We start from the raw sequence: 27,786 nt of genomic DNA on the forward strand, positions 1-27,786 counted from the left end.
TTCGCACCGGTCAAAGAAAGCTATTTATCAACTGCGCCGGCTTTAAACTTCACCTTGCTATTGGGTCGTCAGGCTATTATTCGTATACCAACACATACAATATCGGCGCATTATTCCTATTATACCTATAGCCAGCTACACATGAAATCTTATATGATGCTTGCTTACCAGAGCTTCACAAATGCGGGGCATCTTCTATTATATTCATTCCAGTGATGAATAGTAGAATAGAAAGGAATTGATAAATAACGTATAATGGATATTGAATGTATAAATACTTGTACCTTTTTTTACTTTCCTTGCCCTATTACCATAGGTGAGGAAAGTATTTCTCTCCAAAAAAATTTAGGTACCCCAATTTCAAGTTTTCTATACGTTTCAAGGTCCCCTAAGACCAAAAACATGATTTTTGGGTGTTGGTCTGTGTGTGTGTGTGTGTGTGTGTGTGTGTGTGTGTGTGTGTGTGTGTATGTCTGTGAACACGATAACTCCATTCCTAATCAACGGATTGACTTGAAATTCTTAACTTAAGGTCCTTCCTTATACCATGAGGATTCGACAATTGGAAATTCAATAAAATTAAATTCAAAATGGCGGGAAAATGGCGGGAAAATGGCGGATAATTACTAAAAAACCACGGTTTTCTCGAAAATGGCTCTAACGAGTTTCTTCAAATTCATATCATGGATAGCTATTTATAAGCCCTATCAAGTGACATGAGTCTCATTTCTGGGAAAATTGCAGGAGCTCCGTAATATTCTTGAGAAATATGGCGGATGATTACTAAAAAAACACGTTTTTCACAATTTTCTCAATTGACCGATTTTTTTCAAATTCATACTTTGTATAGTTATTTATCAGCTCTATCAACTGGCATGAGTCTCCTTTCTCGGAAACTAATAGGGGGTCCACCCCATCCTTGAGAAACAGACTTTGTAACCTCCTTCTCGTGAGTGAGCTAGGTAGGTAGAGCAGTTCATAAAAAGATCACATAGACGAGATATTTTATCTGTAGAAAAGCTGTCTTTACGACTTTAAAAAATGACGACTAAAAAAAATCATCGAGTTTCACAATTCACACAAAGAAAAAGTTCTCTGAAAACAATTATATATAGACATATACAGAAGTCTGATCGTAGTTTCAAATATGGGCAAGGAAAGTTGTGTGAGTGTACCACACCAGATTTTTCAATATAATTGTTGAGATCATTATAAGAGTGAGAAAAAGTGGCAACTGAAATTTTCAAATGGTCTAATAAGGAAGTTATGGGTTGTTGAAGTGCTAATTTTCCAGATTCCGTTACTCTTTCCAGTTCATAAACGGTTTCGACTATATTGACAGAACTTCTCTTGAAATTTCAAAAGTAATCTCCCCAAACTAAAATATTCTATTCCCCATATCGTTCATAAATAAAAAAGTAACATTTTTTGAAAATTCGATAACTTGTTTATTTTGGCGTAAATCTCGAAAAAACGCATATTAGAGCAAAGCCAATGATGTACTGAATGTATTAAAAAAACTCCAATGGAAAATTCGAAACCGTTTATGATCTGGGAAGAAAACGGAGTTAGCACTTCCAACAATCAATAACTATTTAATTAGACCACTTGAAAAATTTCAGTTGCCACTTTTTCTCACTCTTATAATGATCTCAACAATTATATTGAAAAAGATTATCCAATTAAAAAAAAAGTGTACCGAACATCCTTAATTGAAAAACATTGATGTATGAGAGATGAAAATTGAAAGAAAATGAGAAAAGAAAAGAAAATGAATATTAATTCATTGAATATTAACTCCACATGAATATTAATTGATCCACATGATAATGTAGGACTTGGAGTTGTAATTTCTAGAAGGAAATAGATGGAGTTTAGTTAACAGAAATTGGATAAGAAAGTCTTTCAATACAAATTCAAATGGGGCGATGTGAAATCTATACACACTGAATATCTAGTCAGAAAGGGGGTCATATTATCAGTCATTTAAATTCATTCTCATCAAGATGGCGGAATTCATTGATAATGAAAATAATTCAAAAAATGAATGATGAAACAAGACCTCATTTCTTCGACTTCATTCACTTGTTTTCGTTCATCACTGGAATAATTCGACAAGAAGAAGATAATTCATGATAGATTTGGAGAAGACGTTTATTTGAAGTATGGAGAGAACAAGACTAATTGAGAGTGTACCCAACTCAAAGATAAATAAATGGAAGGAAAGCACAATAACGAAAATCGAAACAAGTATAGGACTAATTGAAAATAAACAGGTTGATGAATACACGAAATATCGTGTTGCCTCTCATCAACTGAGAATGAAGGTACAAACTTGACTGCCTAATTAGTTGAAAAGTGTTGAACAGCTTTGCGAAGAAAATCATTAACAAGAATAAATTAGAACACCTTCTTGCTTGCTCTTCTGTTAGACGAAAATATTCTACTCGAAAGGAAAGTAAGTCATGTTTTTCTTGTTATTTGATAAATGAGAAGAGGGAGAGTGAGAGAGGTTTTAGATTTCTGAAAGAGAGGGGATGAGAGAAAGATTAGATTGATTGAGAGAGTGGGAGAGAGGGGAGATAGAAAGAGAGTGTGAGAGAGCGAGAGAGATAGAGTGAGAGATTAGGTTTTGTTTTATTTCCACGACGGCTCACTTCGGAGATATTTTTCACCGTTTTCCTGTGTTATTAGTTGATGATTGACGTCGTAATGTTTCCGGGAAGAAAATAATTGCAGGTTACGAGGGCACTTGGATTTACCTCCTGCCAGAGACAGGCTCTTGATAATGTTACTGCTGTGGAAATCGAATCTAGTGCACTGAAATAGAGTTGGCATGATTTGTCGATGGTGGGAAATAACTTGCTGTGAATCAATATTGACAAAGAGTACACAATCGGAACGGAAATCTCGGGCAGGGCATTTCACCAGAAGCGGCTCCTAAGGGTACGTCATTCAAACTTTCGCTTTCCTCTCGGCTTATCCCTTTTGTCTGGCTTAATCATTGCTTCTCACTCTTACAAACTTCCCCTCACATACTCCTTCCTCCTCTCCAATTTCCTTCTCCTACCCTGATCCACCCCTTACATACTCCGTACTCCTTTCCCAGACTCACCAATTTTCTTATCCTACCCTGATTCCTTCCTCCTCCTTCTTTTCCACACTTTCCAATTTTCTCCTCCTCCTACCTTGATTCCTTCCTCCTCCCCTTACATACTCCGTCCTCCTCCTTTTCCACACTCTCCAATTTTCTCCTTCTCCTACCCCGATTTCCACCCCCGTTACATTCCACATGAATAGAGCACATCTCTTTCGATGTGAGGTTTTCCCCTTGTGCCATAGACAACCCATCATCCCATTTCGTTCGCTTGTTTTCTTTTCAGCAAAATAGTATTAGCGGTTCATGAGGTTTATTCCTGTGAGTATTGTTGGGTTTGGTGGGAATTACGGGCTTATTTCTGAGACAAGATAGGATTTATTCTCGGATCAAGAACACTATCCTGTCTCAAGATAAATCTGGATCGATCTAAATTGAAATAATCTTAAAAGTCCTAACTCCGCCTAATAAAGATTTTTTTCATTTCATTTCATTTCAATCTTCATGACTCTTTTTGAATAAAGAAAATTCAGTCAATATACATTATTCTTCATAATATAACTAAGAATATAATTTTCTTGTACAGGATTAAGCTGGATAACCACTCAGCCCTATCGAACTAGAACAAATAGTCCTATAAGAATTTATCAAGATAATATTTTCACTGGATCGGACACCCATTCTGATACGTCTATAATGATGTGGGGATATTCAGCTAACGAGTTCAAAAATTAGTCCGTCTAGGTTAGCCTACATATTCAAAGATTAACTGTTCATTTTTGTTCCCATAAGAAGCTTATCACTGCAGTGAGTGGTTCATTATTTACATCAGCAAACAACTTTTTAAACGCATTAATAACTCTCAATCAAATACAAATTGTATATCATTTTGATAATGTACTTATTGTACAAATGAACCAATGAATGAATTATCATGGATTCATTGAACTTCTGATCTTTCTTGAATCCCAAAATCATTTATTATCTATTTATTCATTTCTTTCCCTCACACAATCAAGAAATTCATATCATAGGATAGAAAATGAATTATTTAATATACGTATATGATTTATTTCATACAGTAAATATACTTTTAATTCATATATTACGGGATAGCTTGATTTTTATCCAGAACCATTATACTAAATAGAAATAATAAAAATCTCAGTACCCTTTTTCGAATTATTTTATCACAACATGTTTCAACATTGATGCCATTTTCAAGTGATAAATAAATAAATAAATACTGCAGGAGGATTCTTATTTTTGTATTGATATGATTTTATGAACTGGGACTGTAAATTTTGGATTTAAATTTGCATGATTCTATCAAAATGGGGTATTCATATGATTTAATGAACTATGACTGTAAATTTTGGATTTAAATTTGCATGATTCTATAAAAAATGGGGTTATTGGGTTATTTGCAAATTTAAAACCAAAATTTACAGTCCTAGTTCATAAAATCATATGAATACACTAACATATGATCAAAAATAAGAATCCTCCTGCAGTATTTATTTATTTACTTCATATCACTTGAAAATGGCATCAATGTTGAAACATGTTGTGATAAAATAATTCAAAAAAGGGTACTAACATTTTTGAAAAAAGCAATGCTAGTCCTGGAGAAGATAACATCAGTAGTTTAACACTGAAAAACATAGCTCATCTTCTTTCTAAACCAATATCATTTATTTTTAATAAATGTGCTTCGTCACAGGAATATTTCCAAAGAAATTTAAAATAGCCATAATTAAACCACTCTTTAAACAGGTGATCCTGTGTACCTAGTAATTACAAACCATAAGTCTATTAAGTAATCTCTCAAAATCCTGGAAAATTGATAAAAGTTCGTTTATTAGATTATTTAAATGTAGCCTACATAATATTATCAAATCAATAAATCAATAAATTCCAATTCGGATTCAGGCAAAGAAAAGTACAGAAGACGCATTAATACAATTCACAAATTACATAACAGAAACTTAATGATGGTAAGAAAGTCTGCAGCAGTCTTTTAGATTTGGCAAAAGCTTTCGACCTGTGCCACATGATAGTCTTCTGGATAAACCAGCTAAATATGGAATAAGAGGTTTGCCTTTAAAGTTATTTAGGAGCTATCTCTGTGACCGATCACAGATGTTAACTCTTGGAAAACAGTCAAGTAAAAAAGAATTAAGTAGTTTTGGCCTACCTCAAGGTACAGTTTTGTCACCCATTCTTTTTTTGTTGTATGTGAACGAAATGTTGAATATCAAATTGAAAAACGGTAAAGTATATACATTTGCTGATGACACTGCAGTCATTTTTTCAGATGACAGTTGGCAGAAAGCATTTTTGAATTCAGAACATGATCTGTTTTTAATAAAGAATTGGCTTGACCAACATACACTTAGTCTGAATCTTAGTAAGTCTAAGTATATAAATTTTTCAGCAAATGCAGTTGGCAAACCTCCCACATTTTAAAAATTAAAACTTCATACTAAATGTGATCAGACTCGCTGGAGTTCATAATTTTACAATGCTTCCTGATTGCGGCTGTCCTATCTTTGAAAATGTAGTATCCATAAAATATTTGGGTGTTATTGTTGATGAAAGCTTCAGATGGAATCATCACATAAATTTTATCAATAAAAAATTAAAATTCATTAACTATAAATTTTATAGAATCAATAGAATATTGGATAGAGAGCAAATAAAAACAGTCTATTATGCTTTAGTTGAGTCCATTTTAAGATATGGGATTGCAGTATGGGGAGGAACTTATGACACACACCTGAATAATCTATTTATAACACCAAAGGCTGTAATTAAAACCATACTCGCAAACCCAGAAACTATCCCACCAGCAAGTCTTCAGGGATTTCCATGTTATGAACTTGAGACAAATATATCTGAAAATATCAATAAAATACATAAATAATTATAAAGATAACTTTGAAGAGGCTGATAGACCGACATACTCACTCAGACCAAATGGTACAAGGAAATTCAAAATTTTTCATAGTAGTCTAAGTTGTTGTTAGACAGCTTATGCACATTAGCACAAAATTCATCAATTTAGTACCGCCTTTATTTCTGACACATCATAAAAGGAATGGTCTAAACGAATGGATTTGTATGAATTTTTTTCATGAATGAGTTTCATTTGAATTGACTTTTCCATTGATAGCTTAGCAAGTACATAATCATCTTGATCTCTTCTTTCTCTTGTATTTTTCTCTCATCATGTCTACTTCTTTTATTTCATTATTTTTTTTCTTTCTACTCCGTTTGTTTCATTTGTATAAATTAGATCAACTAAATCAAAAACTATATTACTAGGGTTAGAATATAGACTCCCACCAGCGAGCAAGTTTTACTTTTGCTGGTGGTGCCATGGCGAATATTGTTTTGTTGAAAAAAAATGTATTCCTATTCATAATAATCACTTGTTAAGAAATTAACGAAATTTTATTTTGTTTTTTATGGCAATAAAATTTGATTTGATTTGATTTTATTTTATTTTTATTTCTATTCATATTACAAGTAGCCCTATACAGAACAGCGACAACCATTATACTGCATCGATTGAAATAGAACTTCAAATCAAATCCCAATATAATATCATCAGTCCAATTGAAAATAACCTTGCCTCATGTGAAAATAATCCCAACACCTTTTTGATAATCTTACAGCATATCCTTCTCACAACCGAGCCGCTGCAGCTCTTTCAATTTCTTCTCTCCATTATCTCCAACAATAGCCATGTCGACAGGATAGTAGCCAACAATACAGCAAAGAAGATAGGGAGAAGGAAGAGGGTTTTGTCATAAGTAACTTAGTTTGGTGGTTATCACGAAAGCTGTTCTAGCCACCGCGGCGATTCTCTGGGATTAGAGAATTTGGGACCCCTTGGGAACAGGGGGGAGGGGAGGGGCTAGTGTCAAAAGCCCTGGGCAAACTGGGTGTTGAGACAAGACTACTACTGTTGCCACCTTTGGGGAAGATTAGACGCGGCGAAAGATGTGTTGGATCACTTCAAAATGTCAGAGTTAGTTGAATGGGGATCCTTGTTTTCATTTATGAGGAATCCTGACAGTTCACTGACAATTCCACTGATGCAGTTCCACTTCATAATGTCACAATTGGTTACATGTAAACGTTCATGTCATTTATAAGGAATACGCTGTCAGTCTAGTCATGAGACACTGATCTGCTTGCTAAGAAACTTCCCAGAACACACAAACATTCTCTATTTCCCTTCATCTTACTCCGCTCTCCTTTCTTCGAAGCAGGTGTACAGACCAAGTAGAATTTGAGGCAGTAATGGCTTCAAAGGCGGTGTCATTTAATCTTCCCATTCACTTATATTGTACACCCCAATTATTATCTTAATTAACTTTGTTGTAAAGATTATGAGATCAACCCGCTGTGGATGAGAGTCCTTTGCCAGCTGAATAGTTTGGGAGTCTCTTGGTAGAGATTATGATGTCTTGAGCTCTATTGCCAACTCTAAGCTTTGCAAACAAGTATATGGATAATAGTTCCACCTTGATGAGCTATCACTCACCAATCATAAAGGTTTAAGGTCAATTGTCAATTCATGATCAATTGAAAACTATCTATGTTTGTTGTACTGGTGATAGAATTTTTGTTGACTAGCAAGTAGCCTGAGCTCCGCAAACTTCTCATTTAAAAATTGACAAATTGAAAACTTGACCTACTGAAATCTTGAAGGATTTAAAATAGGCCTATAACCAACCTCGGTAAATTAAGTATCAATATGCAAAATTTCAAGTTTTTCAACCCAGTAGTTCAGACCTGATGGTGCGTCATTCGTGAATTTCCCGTACGTGTATAAGCCAGTTCTTTCCCTAATTATATTATACAACATGTATATTAATAAAGAATCTTTCTTCGCTAACAAATATTGTTTCATATCATAAACATAACCTACATAATATTTGGACAATTTAAGACAAAATTAGGAAATTGAAGAAGCTTTGGGCAATAGCCTGTTTTTCTTTTCCGACTTTTGTATTGTTGGCTCTTATAGATGAATAAATGGATAAATAAAGATTATGAGATTCCTTCGGAATTAGATTCTTGGTATATTGAACAAATTAGATGCAGTTTCAGTTGTTCAGAGCTTGTCAATTTATCATACACTCAAACTGGAATAAAGAGCTGCACAGCTATAGAAATGAGCCAGCGATATGATTGGTAGACAAATGACCTATCATGATGAACGTCTGCTATTGGCCTAGAAAAGCCACTCCTACGATTGGCGAGGACGACGCCATTGCTGTGCCGTTTGTAGGAACCGCCCAATGTGAGAGTCTCTTGTCTAGGCCAATGGCATACGTTCACGTTGATTTGTCTGCCAATCATATCGCTTGCTCATAACTACATATTCTGCTGCTCTGTACCTCCGTTTAAGTTGATTATCAGGAAATGGGAAGCTTGCAACTGCTTGTTATTCTTGTAGATTTTTTTCAATTGGTCAAAACAATAACAAATAAAATAGATATGACTAAGTGAGAACAACAGTTCTTGCAACTATTACAAAAAATCACTCCAGTCCGAGTTTCATAGATAGTAATGCGCAAAAAATAGGTAATATATTTCAGTTTCAAGGATTTAAGTCCAATTTCATGTCCTAACAGTATAGACTAGAAATTCTGGATTCGGAATGATTATATTGTACAACGTCAAGTATTTTCATTTGAAACAGACAATTTTATTCCGAATATGAGTGTGATTTAATTATCATCTGCAATGTAGGTGTCTTTCTGCTCATGTTGGTAGCACTATTCATTTGCGTTAATGGTGCATTCTTTGCCTATTTTTGTGCTTATATCTACTAGGCTAGTTTCAAACTGTTGTTTTTATTCCACGATCACTGACATGTTGATAATTATGGCCGCTGCACTTGTCATTTGCACCAACGTTCAGAGAGCCGTTTTTCGAGGGCGGAAGGTGTATCAGGGGAATTTCATCAACACTTTCAATGCTATACGGGAATAGTGTTTTACCATAACTGAGTGTTTATGGAAGAATTTCAATAAGTTTTGTCCACTCTCCTACCACGAAAAACGGTTGGCTCACTAATCGATAAACTCTTATTTGGTGCAAATGAATAGTGTAGCTGCCACAGTTAACAGCATGCCAGTGATGATGGAATTGAAATAGCTGTTTGAAACTAGCCTAGATATAAGCACAGATTAACAAATTATACATTATCAATGCAAATCAACAGTCCAACCAACATACGGAAAAATACACCTATATTGCGTATAATAATTGACTTACCCTCGTATTTCAGAGTAAATATAACACAGCGTTCACATACGGTAGTGATATATTTCAGATATCAGGCCTACATTGTGATTTCGACACAAATGTTCTCATTTCCTTTTTGTCTCTGTCTATCTTTCTCACTGACTCGCTCACTCTCTTCCTCTCTTTCTTCCAATCTCCATACTCTCTCTCCCACTCTCCATTTTACTCTCTTTCCCACTCTATTTTTCTCTCTTCCTTTATTTTACTCCCTCTCCCTCTCTCCCTCTCACCCTCACTCCCTCTCTCCCTCTCAACCTCACCCTCTCATCCAATCACCCCCCCCCCCTCTCTCTCTCTCTCTCTCTCTCTCTCTCTCTCTCTTTCTCTCTCTCTCTCTCTCTCTCTCTCTCTCCTCTCTCTCTCTCTCTCTCTCTCTCTCTCTATCTCTCTCTCTCTCTCCGTTTCTCTCACTTTCTCTATCTTCCTCTTCTACGCTCATTTGTTTGCTATCTCTGAATCTTTCCTTTCATCGTGGCTTGAAGTTGTTGCCAGTGGTTTTGTTTTTATTGAACGGAAGGAGGTTGAAGGAAAATACCTCAAACGCTAGGAGATAAGTTGAGAGACCACCTTTTTGGCAAAGGTTTGGCAAAGAGCACCACTCTCTTCCTATCAAGTGAATCAGGAACCCGCCTAGGTCAGCACTATCGACTTCGGTTCTCTCCCATTTCAGGGTAGGAAGAAATAGATAAAAAAGCAGGAGAAAGATCGGGTTGTCTCCTATTCTAGGGTGAGAGGAATGGAAAAGAGAAGAAGAAGAAATAATGTATAAGAGAGAACGAGAAAGATATAGAAGGGGAAGTAGTGGAAAAGTTAGATTTATGCTAAAACTGGGCTGAAAATGCGATAGGTATGAGTGCAAAATAAAAGGTATGAACAAAAATGCGATTGGTATCATGACATAATTGGGAAATAAAAAGTGTGTACAAGAGGAATAAGAGATGAAAAGTATGATGAGAAAAGTGAGTGAGTGAAAGAGGAATATGATGTAGGGACTGTACTGTAGTTGAAATAAGGGAATGAGAGAATAAGAAGGTGATGCACAAGGAAACTGGAATGATGCTTAAGAATGAGGAATATAGGAGAAAATGAAGATGGTGAAATATGATAGGAAGAAAATAAGTGGAATTTTTCTGAAAATGGGAAATGAGAAGAGAAGAAGAACTTTCTACAGAAAAGAATGGAAAATGAAGAATATGTTTGTGAGAAAATACTTGAGAATGAGCAGGATGAAAGGAGAAGGGAAGAATTGACGAACAAAGAGGGGAAGGGATGGACATAGAGAGAGAGAGAGAGAGAGAGAGAGAGAAAGACAAAATTGTGAAAAGTGGGACTCTTGATGAATGCTTAGGGAGAATGATGGAACGAAAAGTAAAGTGATCAACAGAATGATTAATCGAGAACTAGAGAAAGAGGAAGTATAGCTATTAATGAAAAAGGGGAAGAATCGTGAAGAGAAGGAGAGAAGTACGTGTATGAACTGAGATGAAGAAGGTGTGTTGCCAATGAGGCTAAATCTCCCAAAGAGTTTTCAATGAGAATAATTGCAAAGAGGGAAATTAGAGGAAAGTAAGAAAAAAGTTTGGGAAGTAAGAGAAAATCGAGAAGAGCGAAGAGCTTGTGAAAAATTTGCAGTGAAAAATGTGCAAAAATACAAATCGAGTAGAAGATAGGAATCGAGTTTAGAGAGAGGAAGTGATGAAGAGGGAAGAAGAAATAAATGAAGACTACATGATGAGAGAAATGAGGAGAGGAAATGGAACCGGAAGGGAAGACAGAGAGACAGAGAGAGAACGATAGTAAGAGTGAGACATTTGGAGAGGGCTGATTGACTCTACACGGGAAGCTTACAGGCTCCATTAATTAAAACCGGGAATCGAACTGCTCCTCCACCTCCTCCTCCTCCTCCTCTTCCTCAATCTACTCCTCCTTCTCCTCCTCCTCCTCCACCCAATCGTACTACTCATCATCGACCTCCTCCTCTTCCAATCGACAAGTTCCATCCGAGTGACGTCACAGTTGCGATTGAGTTACCATTTTGACGATGGAAACGAACGGACTGGCTCGGATGAACCCAGCCAGTGCCACCATTTAATTGCCCGAGCCGGACGATTAATTTCACAAGTTTTATCGGTCAATAGAAGGAGACGATGCTCGAAAAGAGGTGGAGATAGTGGCGTAGATGAAGATAGAACTGAGTACCTGATGTGGGAGTGAGGTGAATGTAGTAGGAAAGGTTACTAGAGAGTATGTTGTGAGGTAAGGTGTGAGTAAGTTTTAAGCACCTTCCCAAACTGTCAGTATTTCCTATCAATAGCCTCAACGCTACCCACCCAACCAATGCTGACTATATAAGCCATCCAATGGCCGACCGGGTATGAGTTGACGCTGAAGGTAATATGTTGACTGGGAGTAACCGAAAGTCCAATTATCGGTCTACTGCCGTGTAAAAGGACTGCCTCAACCCACCTTTCCACTACCCTGAAAGAGATTTCTGTTTCAAAATATTACCATGCTTGATTCAGCCCATAAAACGGCTCTGTTGATTGCGCTGTGAAAATATTATTTTTCTGTCTCAATTTGAGTTGATTGCCGTTGGTGGGAATATTGGCGGAGCTTCTATTTTTTGTTAATCACGGACCGCGTTTTACAGCGGTTTAATAGTCGCGGGAATGGGGATAGCTCTTATTTGATGAGTTTGGCACATGATCAAAGTCATCATTGGAATATAAAAATAATAACATGTCCGATAATTTTGAGGATGAATTAAATACTTTTTTCAGATTTATGAGGAGTTGAATGATATCAATTGATACAGTTTCATTTTAAAGTAGAGTAAACACTGATTTAAAATATTCAGTTGATTACGGCTTTCAATGCTTTCTAGATAATCATTATTTTTTTGAAATTATCACTCCACTCTATTGGATACATTTTTTTTATCTATCGTATTTTATATCTAGAGCCAGAACTTGTATCTTGGATAGTGAAATGGTGAGAATAATGTTTATCTTCATCTTGCAATGACAATCACGTTTAAAATGAAATCAATAATTGCTATGAATCATCACAAATCCTCCAAATAAATTCTTTTAAATTCATTCAAATACCGTTGAATATGACTGTCTCCTTCTTCTTCACGTGCCTGCTCCGTTTCGGATATTGGCGATCATAATGGATATCCTGATTTTCTCGATGGCGCTACGGAACAGCTCTGCAGATGACTGGTGAAACCATAGCCTCAGATTTGCCAGCCATGAAATTCTCCTTCTGCCAGGTCCCCTTTTTCCGTTGATTTTTCCTTGAAGGATCTCTTGCAGGAGTCTGTATCTTGAGCTATTCCTCATAATGTGGCAGAGGTATTGGAGTTTTTTACTTTTAATGGTATTCAAGAGCTCCGGTTCTTTATTCATTCTCCTGAGAACCTCTTGATTAGTAACTTTTTGCGTCCAGGATATTTTCAGCATTCTTCTGTACAACCAGAGTTGAAAAGCTTCAATCTTTAACATTGTTCTGTGAGGGTCCATGCTTCTACCCCATACAACAGAACGGAGAACACATAGCAACGCAATAGTCTCAATTTAGTTGATAGAGTGAGGTCGTGACTCTTGTACACCTTACTCAATTTATTGAAGACCACTCTTGTTTTTTCTATGAAGCATCTTATTTCTTGTGTGTTATACCATTTCTCATTGATGATGGTACCCAGGTAGTTATAGTATGAGACTCTTTTTATTGCATTTAATATGACTGTAAATGTTCTTTTTTTATTGTTGGTTTATTTTGCATTACTCTCAAATATCCCTGCAAGAATGGGTTTCCCAATTTTTATTTTTTCAAATTTTTCCATCTCTCACAACAAATTCAATGAACAGTACAGAAATTATTATGATGGAGTATCTTGATTCTATGAGAATTGGACCATCATTATTAACACGATACAAAATTAATTTAATTGCAAGCTCTCAGATAATTGACTCTGATCATGTTGTGCCAAACTCATCAAATAAGAGCTATCTCCATTGCAGCGACTATTAATTCATCTATTCATTCTGTAATAAGATCATGATCCTTCCAAGAATCATAAAAGAAAAGCTCCAATCTATTGATTCCTCATCTACCTGTTTTGCTAGTCTCCTACAGTTTTTCATCTTTTAAAAGAAATATCAACAGCACTGTAGATCAATTTTCTCTCTCTCATTTTTCCCCTTATTCATTTGTCTCTCAATTTCCTTCACTCCTTATTAACTTCTACACTTCTCCCCTTCTCATTTTTTCTGTCTTCCTCATCCTCATTCTTTCTTCATCCCTATTCATCTCCTCATTCACTCCTCTCCTCCTCATCACTTTTCTTTATCATCCTTCTTCTGTATTCGAAGAAGTTGATAACCGTCCAGTCACGGTGGTCGGCCAAGTTATTTGTCTCACTTGATACGCTCCGTTATCATTACTATTTGAGACGATACATTAATAATTCGGCAAAGCGCTGTCATCAGCTGCGCCCAAAATGTCTGCCAAAGTCGCCTTTGTTCGGCCAAAGAAAAATGGCCGAGCTCCAGTCTCCAGTCAGTTTGCTTGCGACCGTTTTGTCCGCTTTATTAATGCCCCGAGGACTTACTCGATACCCTCATGCTGTTTGTGTTCCGAGAACTTCTTCTGCAAGCTAGCAAAAATCAATTAAATTGAAACTGTCGTCTTGTTTACTGTTATCATGAGAAGAACCTTTTGCAAACTGAAGCTTTCAATGGTGGGCCCTTCTTCCCGTTTTGGAGAGAATTAATTTTCATACATCTTGTTTACTGTTATCATGAAAACAAACCGTAGTCAAAGTGTAGCTTTCAATGATGATGATGAGGCCCTGCTTTACAGTTTCTGAGAAAAGCTTGAAAATTGATTCTTATACACTTTTAAAAATAAATTTCCATCTTGTTCGTGCTACATCAACTTCAAAATCAAGTCGATGATTGATTATGATTGTGATTTTAAATTGGGAGGTAAATTATTCAAGAAAACCTGAAAATGGAGTTTATTCATTGGATTACAACACAATGATCGGAACAGAAAAAACGGACTATTGCCCAAAACTTCTTCAATTTCCTAATTTAGTTTCAAATTTTCCAAATATTACACATATGTCCATTCCAATTTCAACACCGAATAATCAATATGCAAATATAAATTGAAAGAAAACAAACAATTTCAAATTTTACTTTTGAGCAAAAATGTTCATCCTTGTATTATATATTATATAATTCTAGCAATAGTAGTATTTTTATTGTACCAGAAACTGTTTTTTTTCTCCTAATGTCTATTAGTTTTAAAGCTTACTAAACTTTTTTTTGAACATGTAATAATGTTATCTGAAATTTATGGATGGATATTGTAAGCTGTTTTTAATGCTTTGTTTTTTTTTCTGTTAAATGAAAATTATTTGATTGATTTGATTTAATTTTATTTGTTCGTGCTGGATGAATTTTCAATTCTGAATATTATTGAATACATATTTACGAATATTATTTTGAAAATGCTATCAATATTCCATGTATACAAGTTTTAATAGAGCTGGATTGGATAAATCACAAGAGTTCGAGACTTTTCGCATCATTCTGTTAATTCCATTATGAGTTTAAAATATATGGATTATGACTGTTTAAAACTCAAGTGTATTAATTATTCGCTATTATCCCACTACTATCTATGTTCTATCCCACTACTATTGATGTACGAAAAATATGTACCTAAAAATCATCATATCATGGCCACTCAATAACTCTAAACTCCATTGGGAACACAATTAAATTTATTTAGAAAATGTGATTGGATCCATCTCATGAGTGAGGGAGCACTGGTCATTGTCAGGTTATTTATTTATGTGGGATAAATATTCTCTAATTAGAATTCAACAAATTACAATTTGTTAACAACATCATATTCGTTATAAAGAAATGAAAAAAGATCGAACTTAGTTTTTGGAATCTAATGGAAAACTAATCCAGTAATTGAACAATATAACATGCAATAATGAGTGGTTGACAATACTTCTAATTTGTTTCATTCATGATGGCGTGATTTCACGAAATCAATTATTGGATTACAACTCTCTTTTTTCTTCTTTTTTACTGTATTTTAACTCTGGATTATTACCATAGCCACCTCTAATACAAGACCGCGGCCTACGATATTGCAACCTCGCAGTGTAGGCCTAGAATCTAATACATGATTGGTGAAAAAGATTTTTAAAAATACCAGCTGATCTTTTTCACCAATAGGCCGCGGCCTTGTATTAGAGGTGGCTATGTTATTACTCATTCACTCATTCTAAGATCGTGATCTAATTCATCACAGATAATTCCAAGTCAATTGGTGTTAACAAAGATGATTCTCAGGTTGATTTATTCAAGAATAAGTGAATTCCCTTCTATTAAAATTCAAAATAATATACATAAAACACACACTATAATAAACTGTGTCTCATATAATCCTAGAAGCCTGAGTGAATCGAGTGATATCAAAGACAGAAAATTCCTAGGAATGTGCCAAATCGTATTTTAAACCAAATCAAATCGAGTGCAGAATGTTAGAGATGATCAGGATGGGAAAAACGTATTGATTTTCCAGCATACAACTTCGGAAAAGTAGTAACTGCATGCTATGACTGCAGCAGCGATTTCCGTTCAAAAATTACTTCGAAAACTGTGCAAGGAACGGCGATGCAAACCGACCCTTCTGACCTTTTGCTATCCACTTCAAACCGTCTGCACTCCCTATAAATTGCTTCCCATTTAACCTATACTGACAGTATGACTTGGATCTCATGAAACCGATACACGATACACGGCTGGCTTTCTTTGAGACGCCAGAAAAGAACAAGAATTCGATTCGAACTCCTGCCACTATTCATCGGGAATTACAGTGAGATCCACTTTATTCTGTCAGTGTCGGTTCAATTTGAAGCTTTTAAGTTATTAATGAGGAATTCTGACAGTTGAACACTGTACATTGCAGTTCATCGGATATTTAAAACTGGCAGCATTGGTTGAATAAGAAACATTGATGCTATTCATAAGGATTACTGACAGTTCACAGTTAGTCTTACAGTATGGAATAGGAAACTTTTTCCGATAACAGATGATATCCAGGAGACCTGATACATATAATATAATGTACAGTATTACATACTAACTGTTCTATTATATATCATCATATCATATCATATCATAATTTCTTTATTCATAAGTTTGTACATTGTATACAATGAATAGTGTCAAAAATATATATCTTTGATTAGATACAATTAAAAATAAAATACATAACAAATAAAACATCTACAGAATACAATAATACAAACATACAATACAATTCAACTCAAAGGATCTGATCTCATTTATTCAAATATTCTTCGATATTATAAAGAGCTCTTTCAGTTAAATATCTCTTTAATTCCAATTTGAATTTATTGGGATTCGGCTCTTGTTGGATTCGCGTCGGTAGCTTGTTATAGAACTTGGCTCCTATGTATGTGGCTTCTTCTTGTAGAACTCAAGTCTATGGCTTTGCAAATGTAAAAGTTTATCTCTGTTTCTAGTGCTGTACCTATGATTATGTCCTAACGTCAAAATATTTCCAAGATTTTCTTTCACACACATAATTGTCTCAAAGATGTAAAGACTGTAAACTGTCATTATATTCAAGTGAGCGAAATGTTCTTTAACTGATGCTATGGGGTCTAGGTGTAAAATTATTCTTATAGCTTGTTTTTGTGATTTGAGAATTGAATCCATGTTCTGATTTGAAGTAGATCCATAAAGACTTATACCAAAGGATATTATAGAGTGTGTGTAGGCAAAATAAATCATTTTCCGCGTTTCTATTTTACAAAAGGGAGACATTTTTCTAAGAACATATAATCCACTCGATACCCGTGACAAAACCCTTGTGACATGTTCTGTCCAATTCAAGTTTTGATCTACTGTTAATCCCAAGAATTTGGTAGAGGTGGACTGAGAAATGACTTTGTTGTCCAAATTTATTGAAGGAAAAAATGTTTTTACCTGCTGTGTAGTAAATGTCAATAGGTTCGTTTTACTCATATTATTATTAATTTATTGTTCATCAGATGTTTTGCCAAAGTGGAGAGGTTTGATTCTGCTATTATCTCAATTTCATTCTGGGATTTGGCTGATATTTTTAGGTTTGCGTCATCAGCATACAAAACTAGCTCACTATTGCCTTCGAGATATGGTATACCTTTCAGATAACAGATAAAGAGAATTGGTCCCAGAATGAGCCTTGGGGTACACCGCACCTACTTGTTCTCATTTTTGAATTGAAGGTATTCCTGAATCCCTTGTGATTCATATGACTTATTTGAACAAACATTTTCCTGTTCATGATGTATGATTCAAACCACTTGTAGATACACCTGTCACCCCTAAAGTTTTAAGACGACCAAGCAAAATCCTGTGCGAAATGCTATCAAAAGCCTGTGTGAGATCTAAAAATATCCCGACTGCTTTTTCCGAGTTATCTATCGAGTCTATGACAGATTCGATAAATTTTGTTGCTGCTGTCTTGACTGATTTTCCTTTACGGAACCCGTGCTGGAAGGAGTCGAGAAGTTCATTTTTCTCCAAATATTCAAGAAGCTGGTCAGAAACTACACGTTCGTAAATCTTGGAAATTGCTGGTAATAGAGAAATCGGACGGTAATTGTTAATATCATTTTCATCATTCTTTTTATGTACTGGGATAATTTCTGAAATTTTTAACTGCTCAGGAAATATTCCGGTAATAAGAGAAGAGTTTATCAGATGTAGCAGTGGCTTCAACAAAACTTTTTTGGCCTTTTTAATGATGATGATTGGTACGTCATCGTATCCTACTTACATTTCAAACTAGAGATAATTTTATCAAGTTTCATGTAATCAATAGTTTTGAATCTAAATTCTTGATTAATGACATTTGCAAAACCATCACTTTGTGTTGAGTTTTGAGAGTCTCCTATATCTATTTCCTCTTTCGAAAAGTAATTCAAGAAAAGTTCACATATTTTCTTTGGATTAGAACAAAACTGCTCTCCACTTTTTAAAGTTAGGTTTTTGAAAAGTTTATTTTTATTTCCAACCTCCGTGTTTATTATTCTCCAAGTCTCTTTTATAACATTTTTGGAATTTTTTATTTTGTTATCATAATAGTTTTTTTTGCTTTGGATTAGTTTTGCCCTTAATATCCTAGATCTCTCCCTAAGATTAATATTTCTTGTTCTATCCTTGGATAATCTTGCACTATTGGTTTGATGGATGAGTTCTTCCTTATCTACTTTCAACTCTGGTGTTATCCATGACTTTTGATTAATATTCTGTTTCTCTAACTTTCTTGGAAAATATATACATCAATATCCGCTATCAACTTTTGCCATTGAGCTATTTCTTCATTCATTATGATAGAAGCACCGCCAACGTTATCCCTGAAATGGATTCTACTGGATGGAATAAAAACTGTCTTATTCGATTCACCTTAATATATGACACAAGTTGCTACAGCTTCCAACGCTACCGATCTATCTGGTCCATTGATACGGGGAATGTAGTGGAAGTTTTAACGACCTACTAAACATGGATTTGCAGTCTGACCTGCATATAAGTTGCATATGAAATGAAGCCATTTTTATTTTATGGACGGTAGATGTCTGATTCCAATGTGATGATCTTATAAGCTTGTGGTATCTCAGAGTAAGGTGGGTTTATGGATGGTGGATTTTTATGACTATTGGAATCGAGGAGTGGGGATTTCTACGCTGCAGTCAGAAGCACTAGCCTCCACCAATAATTTCACGAATTGAAATTGAGATCTTCCCAGGAGTTTTCTTATTCAAATCAAATTATATGAACTGAGCAAAATTCGTGTGATGGAATCATGGAAAGGTCTATAGTGAGGTCCACGTAATAATGGCAGTGTTGGATTAGCAATGGTATTACTATCCTTGTCTATCATTCAACAAAGCGGATAGCACTATCTCCTTCACGCTTTGCTCTGTTGCCAGATTGTCTTTCAACAATGTAGAATTAATAAGAATATTTCATCTCAATTATGAAAATTCATTATAATATTATTGGAAAATATAATTTCTTGCTCAAAAAATATAATTAATAATGAGAATGAACCGTTAATATTACATCAATAAACCTGTATCAGCTACGTCTATAGAAGGCGTTGACAAGACAGAAGATCAGCAATGTTTTGTTCCTATCTTTCTCCACTGCCATTATAACGTGGATCCCACTATAGCTGTTCGTTCACCTTGTTGCCAATATTTTCAGTAGCAGAAGTCTCCCGGGAGGTTAACAACATTCAACTTTCGATTTTCGTTCAATAATAATTATTTGCACACTTTTTTCTTTGTTTTTCACACGTCATGCAGTCAAAAATTTAAGTAAATAATCAAAATCGTTTACTTATTGACTGTAGTACTTTCGACCGTCTCGCGATCATTTTCAACAGATCAAGAAACCGTCACCAATAATTATTTATTCATTAGCATTTGAACAAATGCAATTTATCATAAATCTCAATTGGAGACCCTTTATCATAAGATAGTATAACTTATAACTTTGAATCTGAGAAAATTGAGTTATTATAAAATATAATTAATGATGAGAATGAACCGGTAATATTAGCCTACATCAATAAACCTGATACGTCTATAGAAGGCATTGACAAGACAGAGGATCAGCAATGCTTTTCTCCTATCTTTCTCCACTGCCATTATAACGTGGACTTCACTATAATAGAAATAACAAACTTCCCTGTTCATTTCCATAAGTTGATAGAGATCTATGGAACTATAAATGAAAGGAAACTATAGTATTCACGTTGATATCTCGAACTGATCTTGAAATATTCCCAAGATTTTGCTTATTCAAATCGAATCATAAGATTAAGCTGTAACCCAAACATGTTTTCAGATCAGACCCTTGAAACTCGTGTGTTGAACTATTATGAATGATCTTGAAATATTCTCAAGTTTTTGCTTATTCAAATCGAATTATAGGATTAAGCTGTAACCCAAAGATGTTTCAAATCAGACCCTTGAAACTCGTGTGATGAACTATTATGAATGGTCGCTCTAGAGATAACAAACATCCTTGTTTCTATTCATAAGTTGAGAGAGATCAGATCTATGAAACCATAGATAGACAAACTTATGTTCTCCTGATCAAAAACTACCCGACAACTTGAAGGAATTGATAAATATAGTAGACATTTGAGACTCTTGAGCTTTATATGTGTTGTGTATCTGCCATACGCTAAATAAATAATGGAACCATACATGAAAGGAAAGTATAAGAAGTACTGTAATTGACGGGGGTAACACTGAGGTAACATGGGGTAACTGCACGGGAAGAATGGGCGGGTTATAATAGGAACAAAAAGAAGAAAGGGGACTTTGGAAAAAAGTATCGAAAATACAATAGGCTTATACAATATACAAAAAATATACCAGGATGAAGAATCATTGTTGAAGACGATCCACAAGAAGAGGAAAATATACAAGAAAGGAACATGTACGATGGACAAAAATATATTGGAAAAAGAAAATCCATATCCGATTTCAGGTCCCCAGAGTAAATCTTCGTTTCATTTGTTCTCAGTTGCTGGCCTCGTATATTTCTTTCAGCCTCACAAATAAATCACAAAGCCTATGAACCGCAACTGGTGTGGTCAATTGCAGCCATTATCCGAACATCAATAATGTCACAATTGTTGTTGTCAACGACAACAGAAACTGTAACCGATATGACAACAATTGTTGTTGCCGGCGAACAACAATGACAACCAAATAGTGTATATATAATGTGATAGAAATTCTGTTGTTGTCAGATAACAACAATGACAACCGAACGTATATAATCTGGAAAAAATTGTTGTTGTTGTCAGATAACAAGAATGACAACCGAGCATGAATAAAAAGGAAAACGTTTTGTTATTCCTTTTGAGGAACAACGAAAACTGAACATCAATGACTTGATAATAATAAATTGTTGAAAACACTGAGATCTTGTCACTTACTCTGTTGCATATCCATACTTTCCACTGTTAAAATTAAACTTGAATTTTAAAAAACACTTTTGGAGTGAAAATGCACTTACTTTGGTAGTGACGATCGTTTCGACCTGTTGTTGGTCATCATCAGACTGTCACAGTCAGACTAGTCTGACTGTCAGAATTTTAAAAACACTTTTGGAGTGAAAATGCACTTACTTTGGTAGTGACGATCGTTTCGACCTGTTGTCGGTCGTCATCAGACTGTCACAGTCAGACTAGTCTGACTGTCAGAATTTTAAAAACACTTTTGGAGTGAAAATGCACTTACTTTGGTAGTGACGATCGTTTCGACCTGTTGTTGGTCATCATCAGACTGTCACAGTCAGACTAGTCTGACTGTCAGAATTTTAAAAACACTTTTGGAGTGAAAATGCACTTACTTGGTAGTGACGATCGTTTCGACCTGTTGTTGTCGTCATCAGACTGTCACAGTCAGACTAGTCTGACTGTCAGAATTTTAAAAACACTTTTGGAGTGAAAATGCACTTACTTTGGTAGTGACGATCGTTTTGACCTGTTGTTGGTCATCATCAGACTGTCACAGTCAGACTAGTCTGACTGTCAGAATTTTAAAAACACTTTTGGAGTGAAAATGCACTTACTTTGGTAGTGACGATCGTTTCGACCTGTTGTTGGTCGTCATCAGACTGTCACAGTCAGACTAGTCTGACTGTCAGAATTTTAAAAACACTTTTGGAGTGAAAATGCACTTACTTTGGTAGTGACGATCGTTTCGACCTGTTGTTGGTCATCATCAGACTGTCACAGTCAGACTAGTCTGATGATGACCAACAACAGGTCGAAACGATCGTCACTACTGTGATGAATCTTTCAAATAGATCTCATGAAAAGAGAGAAAAATTGTGATTACCTTTTAAAATGAAAGAATTTGCTAAAGGAATAGTTAGCGACCGAGCGATAAAGCTTACTTATCAGTAACTGTATATTTGATAAGAGTACCGTTCTGTACTGAATATTTTTCTAGGAAAATTATTCAATAAAATTATAATTATTTTGCAAATAAAGCACAAATTATTTATGAATCGCTCACTGATTTTGAGGTTACACTTTGTTTACTATCGATCAGATGTTTTTAAAACAGTTCGAACGCAGCTGACTGATTCAAAGTATTGTCAAATGTCACGCTGGCTTCACGTAAGATATAATACCATCTCTAAAAATTATAAAACTATCAATAAAGGATCAAGAATTTCAAATAAAAAATAAAATGTATGTATTATCGTTGAAATTATTTATTATTTAAGAAATTATATTATATGTCAGGTCTTATTGTAACTAAATAGGTCATAGCATGAAATTATATTATTGATAAAATGGCAGAAATTAATTATAATAATCTCAAACCTAATAAAAATTGTACAAGAGTATTAATTCCTTAACGATTTAATTCAACTGAACCACATGGTAATTAAATCTCTTTGGCCAGCCTAAGCCAATCATAGTGCATAGAAATAGCACCAAGAAGGTGATCGTTTGAAAGCAACACATGTTAATCTATTATCAGACAACAACCCTGCCTTATCAGTTACACTAGCACATGTACATTGTATGAGAAAAACTATGTCTATAAGATTAAGCAGTTTTAAGAATTACATAAATTGAATTATTATTGTAATTAAAGGAATTGTATTCTACTGCTTGCCACTGACGTCATGTTTACGTCACAAGCGTTCTACCAATGGCAAATTTTTATGCAAATTATTACATCGAGATTCTGAGAAGCAAGGTCTAGCCTAGAAGCTTAGAGAAAAGACAGCACTTCCCTTTTGAAATCCTCACCGTGCAGATCTCTTTTTATAGTTACCAAAGACCTATTTGTGAAAACTTCTTGTTCGATTTTAAATGTTCTATTTGTGAGCCAATATTTTAGGCCAATTTATTTGTTATTCGTAAATTTCTGTTTTCATCAATCGATAAATTAAAAGTTTAAAGTAAATTATCCCTTAATTAATTCGGTGAAGGAAATATTAAATTAAAATTCCCCACGTGCCGAAACCGAAGCCTGGATTGCCGCCGATCAAACGATTTTTGATCTAAAGAAGAAAACCACGACCGCCAAGGAAATTCACGTGAGTTATAAGTTTTTAAAAGGGGCCCCAATCTACGCTTCGAAAATATTTCAGTGCAGAAAAACATAAATTTTTCTTCGTTAAATTATTGGCCACGCCGACAAGCGCTTTAGCATTTAAGAGTCTAGAATTTATTCATATTAAATTTATAAGAATTTGTAGTTGATTAACTATCCTCCGCTGCCTGAACCACGACCCCGAGCATTTTAAAAAATATTTTCTATAATTCATTTTTCACTATTTTTTCAAACTGTTAAATTTTATCAATCGTAAAATTCTGTTGAATCACGCATGGTATCATGCAAGCACAAGAAAATCTTTAACTGTTCTGTTAATACTAAATTATTATCAACCTGTAAATCAAATTCTGAATCTGCACTGTATGATTACATATTTTATTGTAATATATTTCAGTTTTGTTAATTCGCTTTCTGAGTTCGATTATTTCTTAAGCCTGTCAATTATTGTGTCTGATACGTTCTATATCATCAAGAACCGATCGAATACGATCATTGAAATAATTGAATTGAGCTGGATATTGGAACAGGTCTAAGTGGATGTAGCGAGTGGGGTCAGATCGAGATATTTATTCTTTGTCCTTACCTGCTCATATATCAGCTTTTATCTGTTACCTACCTCGACTTTGGAGCGAATGCATCAATTGTACAGCAGAGGCAGCCATAGATCATATAAATTCCTACAATAGAGCTTAAAACCCGACAAGACTCTGTTCTCGAAATATATTCTGAACGATATTTGGTTCAAATACCGTATTTTAATCCTCCAGAACTTATTAGAGACGCAGTCCCGTAAATTATCTACATCGGGATTTTTGCTCGACCTGTATGATTTTGTATGCTCATTCTTCACAGGTAATAATTTTAAGGTATCTGTCTTCAGTGTTTAGCGATCGCTACACTGCTTATAAAATTTCATCACTATACAATTTGTCATTAGAAGAATCAAGGGTGAGCGAGCGTTTAGGCCTCCCGCGATTCCGACAATTGTATTGAGTCTTGTAGTGAATCAATCAGTCTGGTGTACACTCAGCGTCCACACACGCAATTGCAAAAATTTATAGCCGCTACACCATTGACTCAGTACAAGATTCACCCTACATGTGTGAAGCCATCAAATACCGCTCCACATGATTTGCCGGCCCAACGTGAGGCATTTGGATACAGCACTACATGATTTGGCGCCCAACAGTGATAGGCATTGAAGAGGTGGATAATCGACTACGAGGATTATTTAGTTGCTCAGTATACTATAGCGCTGACAACGGGAAAATTTTTTGAAAAATTCATGGTTGTGAATTTCTTCAATTTTAATATTAACTGTTCACTGTTATATAAAATAACAAGAAGTACCATACCCAATTTTTGAACAGAAAAGAAATTTATCGATTGATGAATTTTTAGAGAAAAAATCGAACTCAGAATTTTATTATCGTGTTATTCGAAAATTGGTCATACTATAAGTCATAGGTTTAAGAAATACCATAAGAAAGGTCATATTATTTGAAGAATATTAGGTCTATATTGAAACAATTTATAAAAATTTACAGAAAAGAGGATTGAAGTCATTTATTTTTTTTTAAATTTTTAAAGCATAAAGAGGGAAGTAAAATTAAATCACGGATATATTGCGGAATAATTTAAGCAGAGTATCACTGCTTTTATATAAAATTTTGCGAAGAATACTAGCCCTATATATAATTGCGGCAAGAAATTATAAGAATAAAATATTTATAATAATAGTAATAATAATTATAAGAGGCGTACCTGTATTACCGCATAAGTGTTCACTGTGTATCCTGTATGTTCTTGTCATTTTTATGTTAACGATATTGCTAACTTGACTCATTTTATCACTGAGCACATTGTTAAACCACTTTTTTCTGTATTTCACTCACTACGAAGCTATAGCAATTTCTATTGGATTTCTTTTTAATTATTTTGTATATCACAACACTTTCACGTTTTTTATTCACCGCACACGTTCGTCGCGTTATTCTCTCACAAACCATGGCAGGAAACGACCAGGTCAATCCAAGTCTGTCGGACACCGAGGACATCTCACCCGATTGTTCGCCGCCATCCGCATCTGCCACCGCATCCGCCGATTTCCATCCCAATGTACTGGATGATTTATCTTCGACACAGGTGGAGGAGAGCTGCATCCTAGTGGAAGATCCGTCGGCAGCCCAAGAGCCGGAGGACGAAACATCGGGAGAGCATACGGACGACGACGCCCCAGAAACAGGAACTCCTGTTTCTCGTACCGTTGCTCGGATAAAAAACCAGAAGGTAACTGTTCGCCATACACCCGCTCCCGCAATAGATTGGAACACCATCCTGAAAGCAATAACCAAGATGAATGAACAAACAAATGAAGCAATAAACAATCTGAGTAAGAAAACCCAACAGTGGAGGGAAGAAATCAGACAGGCAAGGGAAGCCGACAAACAAGCAAGAGAAGAATTAAAGAGGGAAATCCAACAGATGGAGAAGGCAAGTGAACAAGATTTTGAAAAATCAGAACAAAGGTTGAAGGAAGCAGCGGAAGAAAGCAAGATATTAGGACGGCAAATTGAGGAGAAGTGTCATGCAAGGAAATCAATATTGGACCAGAGACTGAACCCACGCATGCGGAAGTAAACACACTCGAAGGAGAGGTCATAAAACAGACAAACGAACGTGACACATATATGGAAGACCAACCTACCGAGAGTGTCAAGACTGAAGTCGCGCCGCACCCCGCCGAACGCCGAGAGGGACTGGACGACATCACCCGCCAGGCCGAGGACGACATCCATCAGGTAGAGGGACAGCCCGTACAACCGCGCGCCGGACACCAGGAGTCCAAGGACGTTGCCGACCACGTTGAAGAGCAGCCCGGACCGCCGACCGCCCACATCACCGTCCATCCACCGAAGACAGCATCTACAACAGATAAACCCAGCACTCATGAAGATAGTTCGCCAGACAATAGAAATAAAACAAAAATTCACAACAAATCAAAATCACAACCAAAACTGAAAACCCATGAATCAAAACAACAAACAAGACGTCAAAGAAGAAAATCATCTAATAGAATTCATCTACACCGCCGTCATGTTAGGCTGAAGTTGAATATCAGATTTTTCCCCGCCATGCAAGAGAGAAGAAAATCATCAAGAAGGGCCTACAACCACCGCAGTCATGTCCGGTTAAAATCAAGTAGACTGTACACCGGCATGCAAAAAAGGAAAATATCATTTGGAAAGACACACAGACACCACCGGCATGTCAGATTTAAGGATATCAAACTGCATGTTACCGGCCAACAAAGAGGGAACGAGTTTGTAAGAATCGATCTACACCGTCGGCATGTTCGTTTTAAGCAAAGTTTAGTAAAACGGACAGTCACAAATTGGAATTGGACCTTTGAATAACACCGGAATCAAATTTAGATGGGGGCTTGAGAAAGGAATAACATTTTAATCTACTGAAGCTACGTTGTGAATTACATGAATCATCAAACTCTTCATGGTCACAGCCTACCCATCAAATCATATCCTTGCATACTGGCATCTTTTTACTGCAGCCTAATCATAATCAACATAACATAACTTCGCCGCATCTCAGCTAATAAGGAAATATTATTAATCCACATCAAATGAAGAAATTATTATCAACTTTAATAACAGAAGAAAATAAAACTACGAAACAACTTTAAAAATTTACCAACCTAATCAAGCCATCCGCCTCATGCTACAATCATCACAGAAACAATCGCCTAGTTATATCCGCCCAACTGGAAAACAAAAACAAGAATTATAGTATCCACGGAAAATAATTATAAATTAGAAATCAGATGAAGTTAGTAGTGAACAGGAAGAAAGAAAATAAACAAAGTTTATTTGAAAAAAATGCGTAAATATAACCTCGAAATACAGAATCGATCAAGAAATCTATTCAGAGTCAAAGCCTGTTCGATAATTTTCTTCGTCCCACCAACCAATGTGTGCGAAATCACAGAGTCAATGTTAAAGGAATCAAAGCAATATCGTTATTCAATTAATGTAACCTATTATTTAATGTGAAATTATAAGTAAAAAAAAAAAACGCAACCAAAAATATATATTTATGTTAATTTGCACGAAATGCGCATGTTCTGTGTTATATG

The 27,786-nt window shown here is 35.4% G+C and overlaps 2 protein-coding genes across 8 annotated transcripts in view; one reads left to right on the top strand and one right to left on the bottom strand.

Annotated features, from left to right (window-relative positions):
* LOC111057584 (glutamate receptor ionotropic, kainate 2) overlaps positions 1-27,786 on the top strand; it is a 208,988-nt gene that overhangs the window by 97,788 nt on the left and 83,414 nt on the right. The window lies entirely within an intron of this gene.
* Positions 25,136-27,563, bottom strand: LOC120352550. 2 transcript variants are annotated; one of them, XM_039433635.1, is made up of 3 exons: positions 27,349-27,563; positions 26,344-26,561; positions 25,136-25,973 (listed from the first exon to the last, which is right to left on the bottom strand). In XM_039433635.1, exons 2-3 carry the CDS (start codon positions 26,543-26,545, stop codon positions 25,663-25,665), a joined length of 513 nt encoding a protein of 170 aa, XP_039289569.1. In that variant the 5' UTR covers positions 26,546-26,561; positions 27,349-27,563; the 3' UTR covers positions 25,136-25,662. The 2 variants fall into 2 exon arrangements, with proteins under 2 accessions (XP_039289569.1, XP_039289568.1); XM_039433634.1 differs by lacking the exon at positions 27,349-27,563 and having other exon boundaries at positions 25,241-25,973; positions 26,344-26,901.

Source organism: Nilaparvata lugens, chromosome 7 (genome assembly GCF_014356525.2).
Source record: "Nilaparvata lugens isolate BPH chromosome 7, ASM1435652v1, whole genome shotgun sequence".
NCBI lineage: Eukaryota > Metazoa > Arthropoda > Insecta > Hemiptera > Delphacidae > Nilaparvata > Nilaparvata lugens.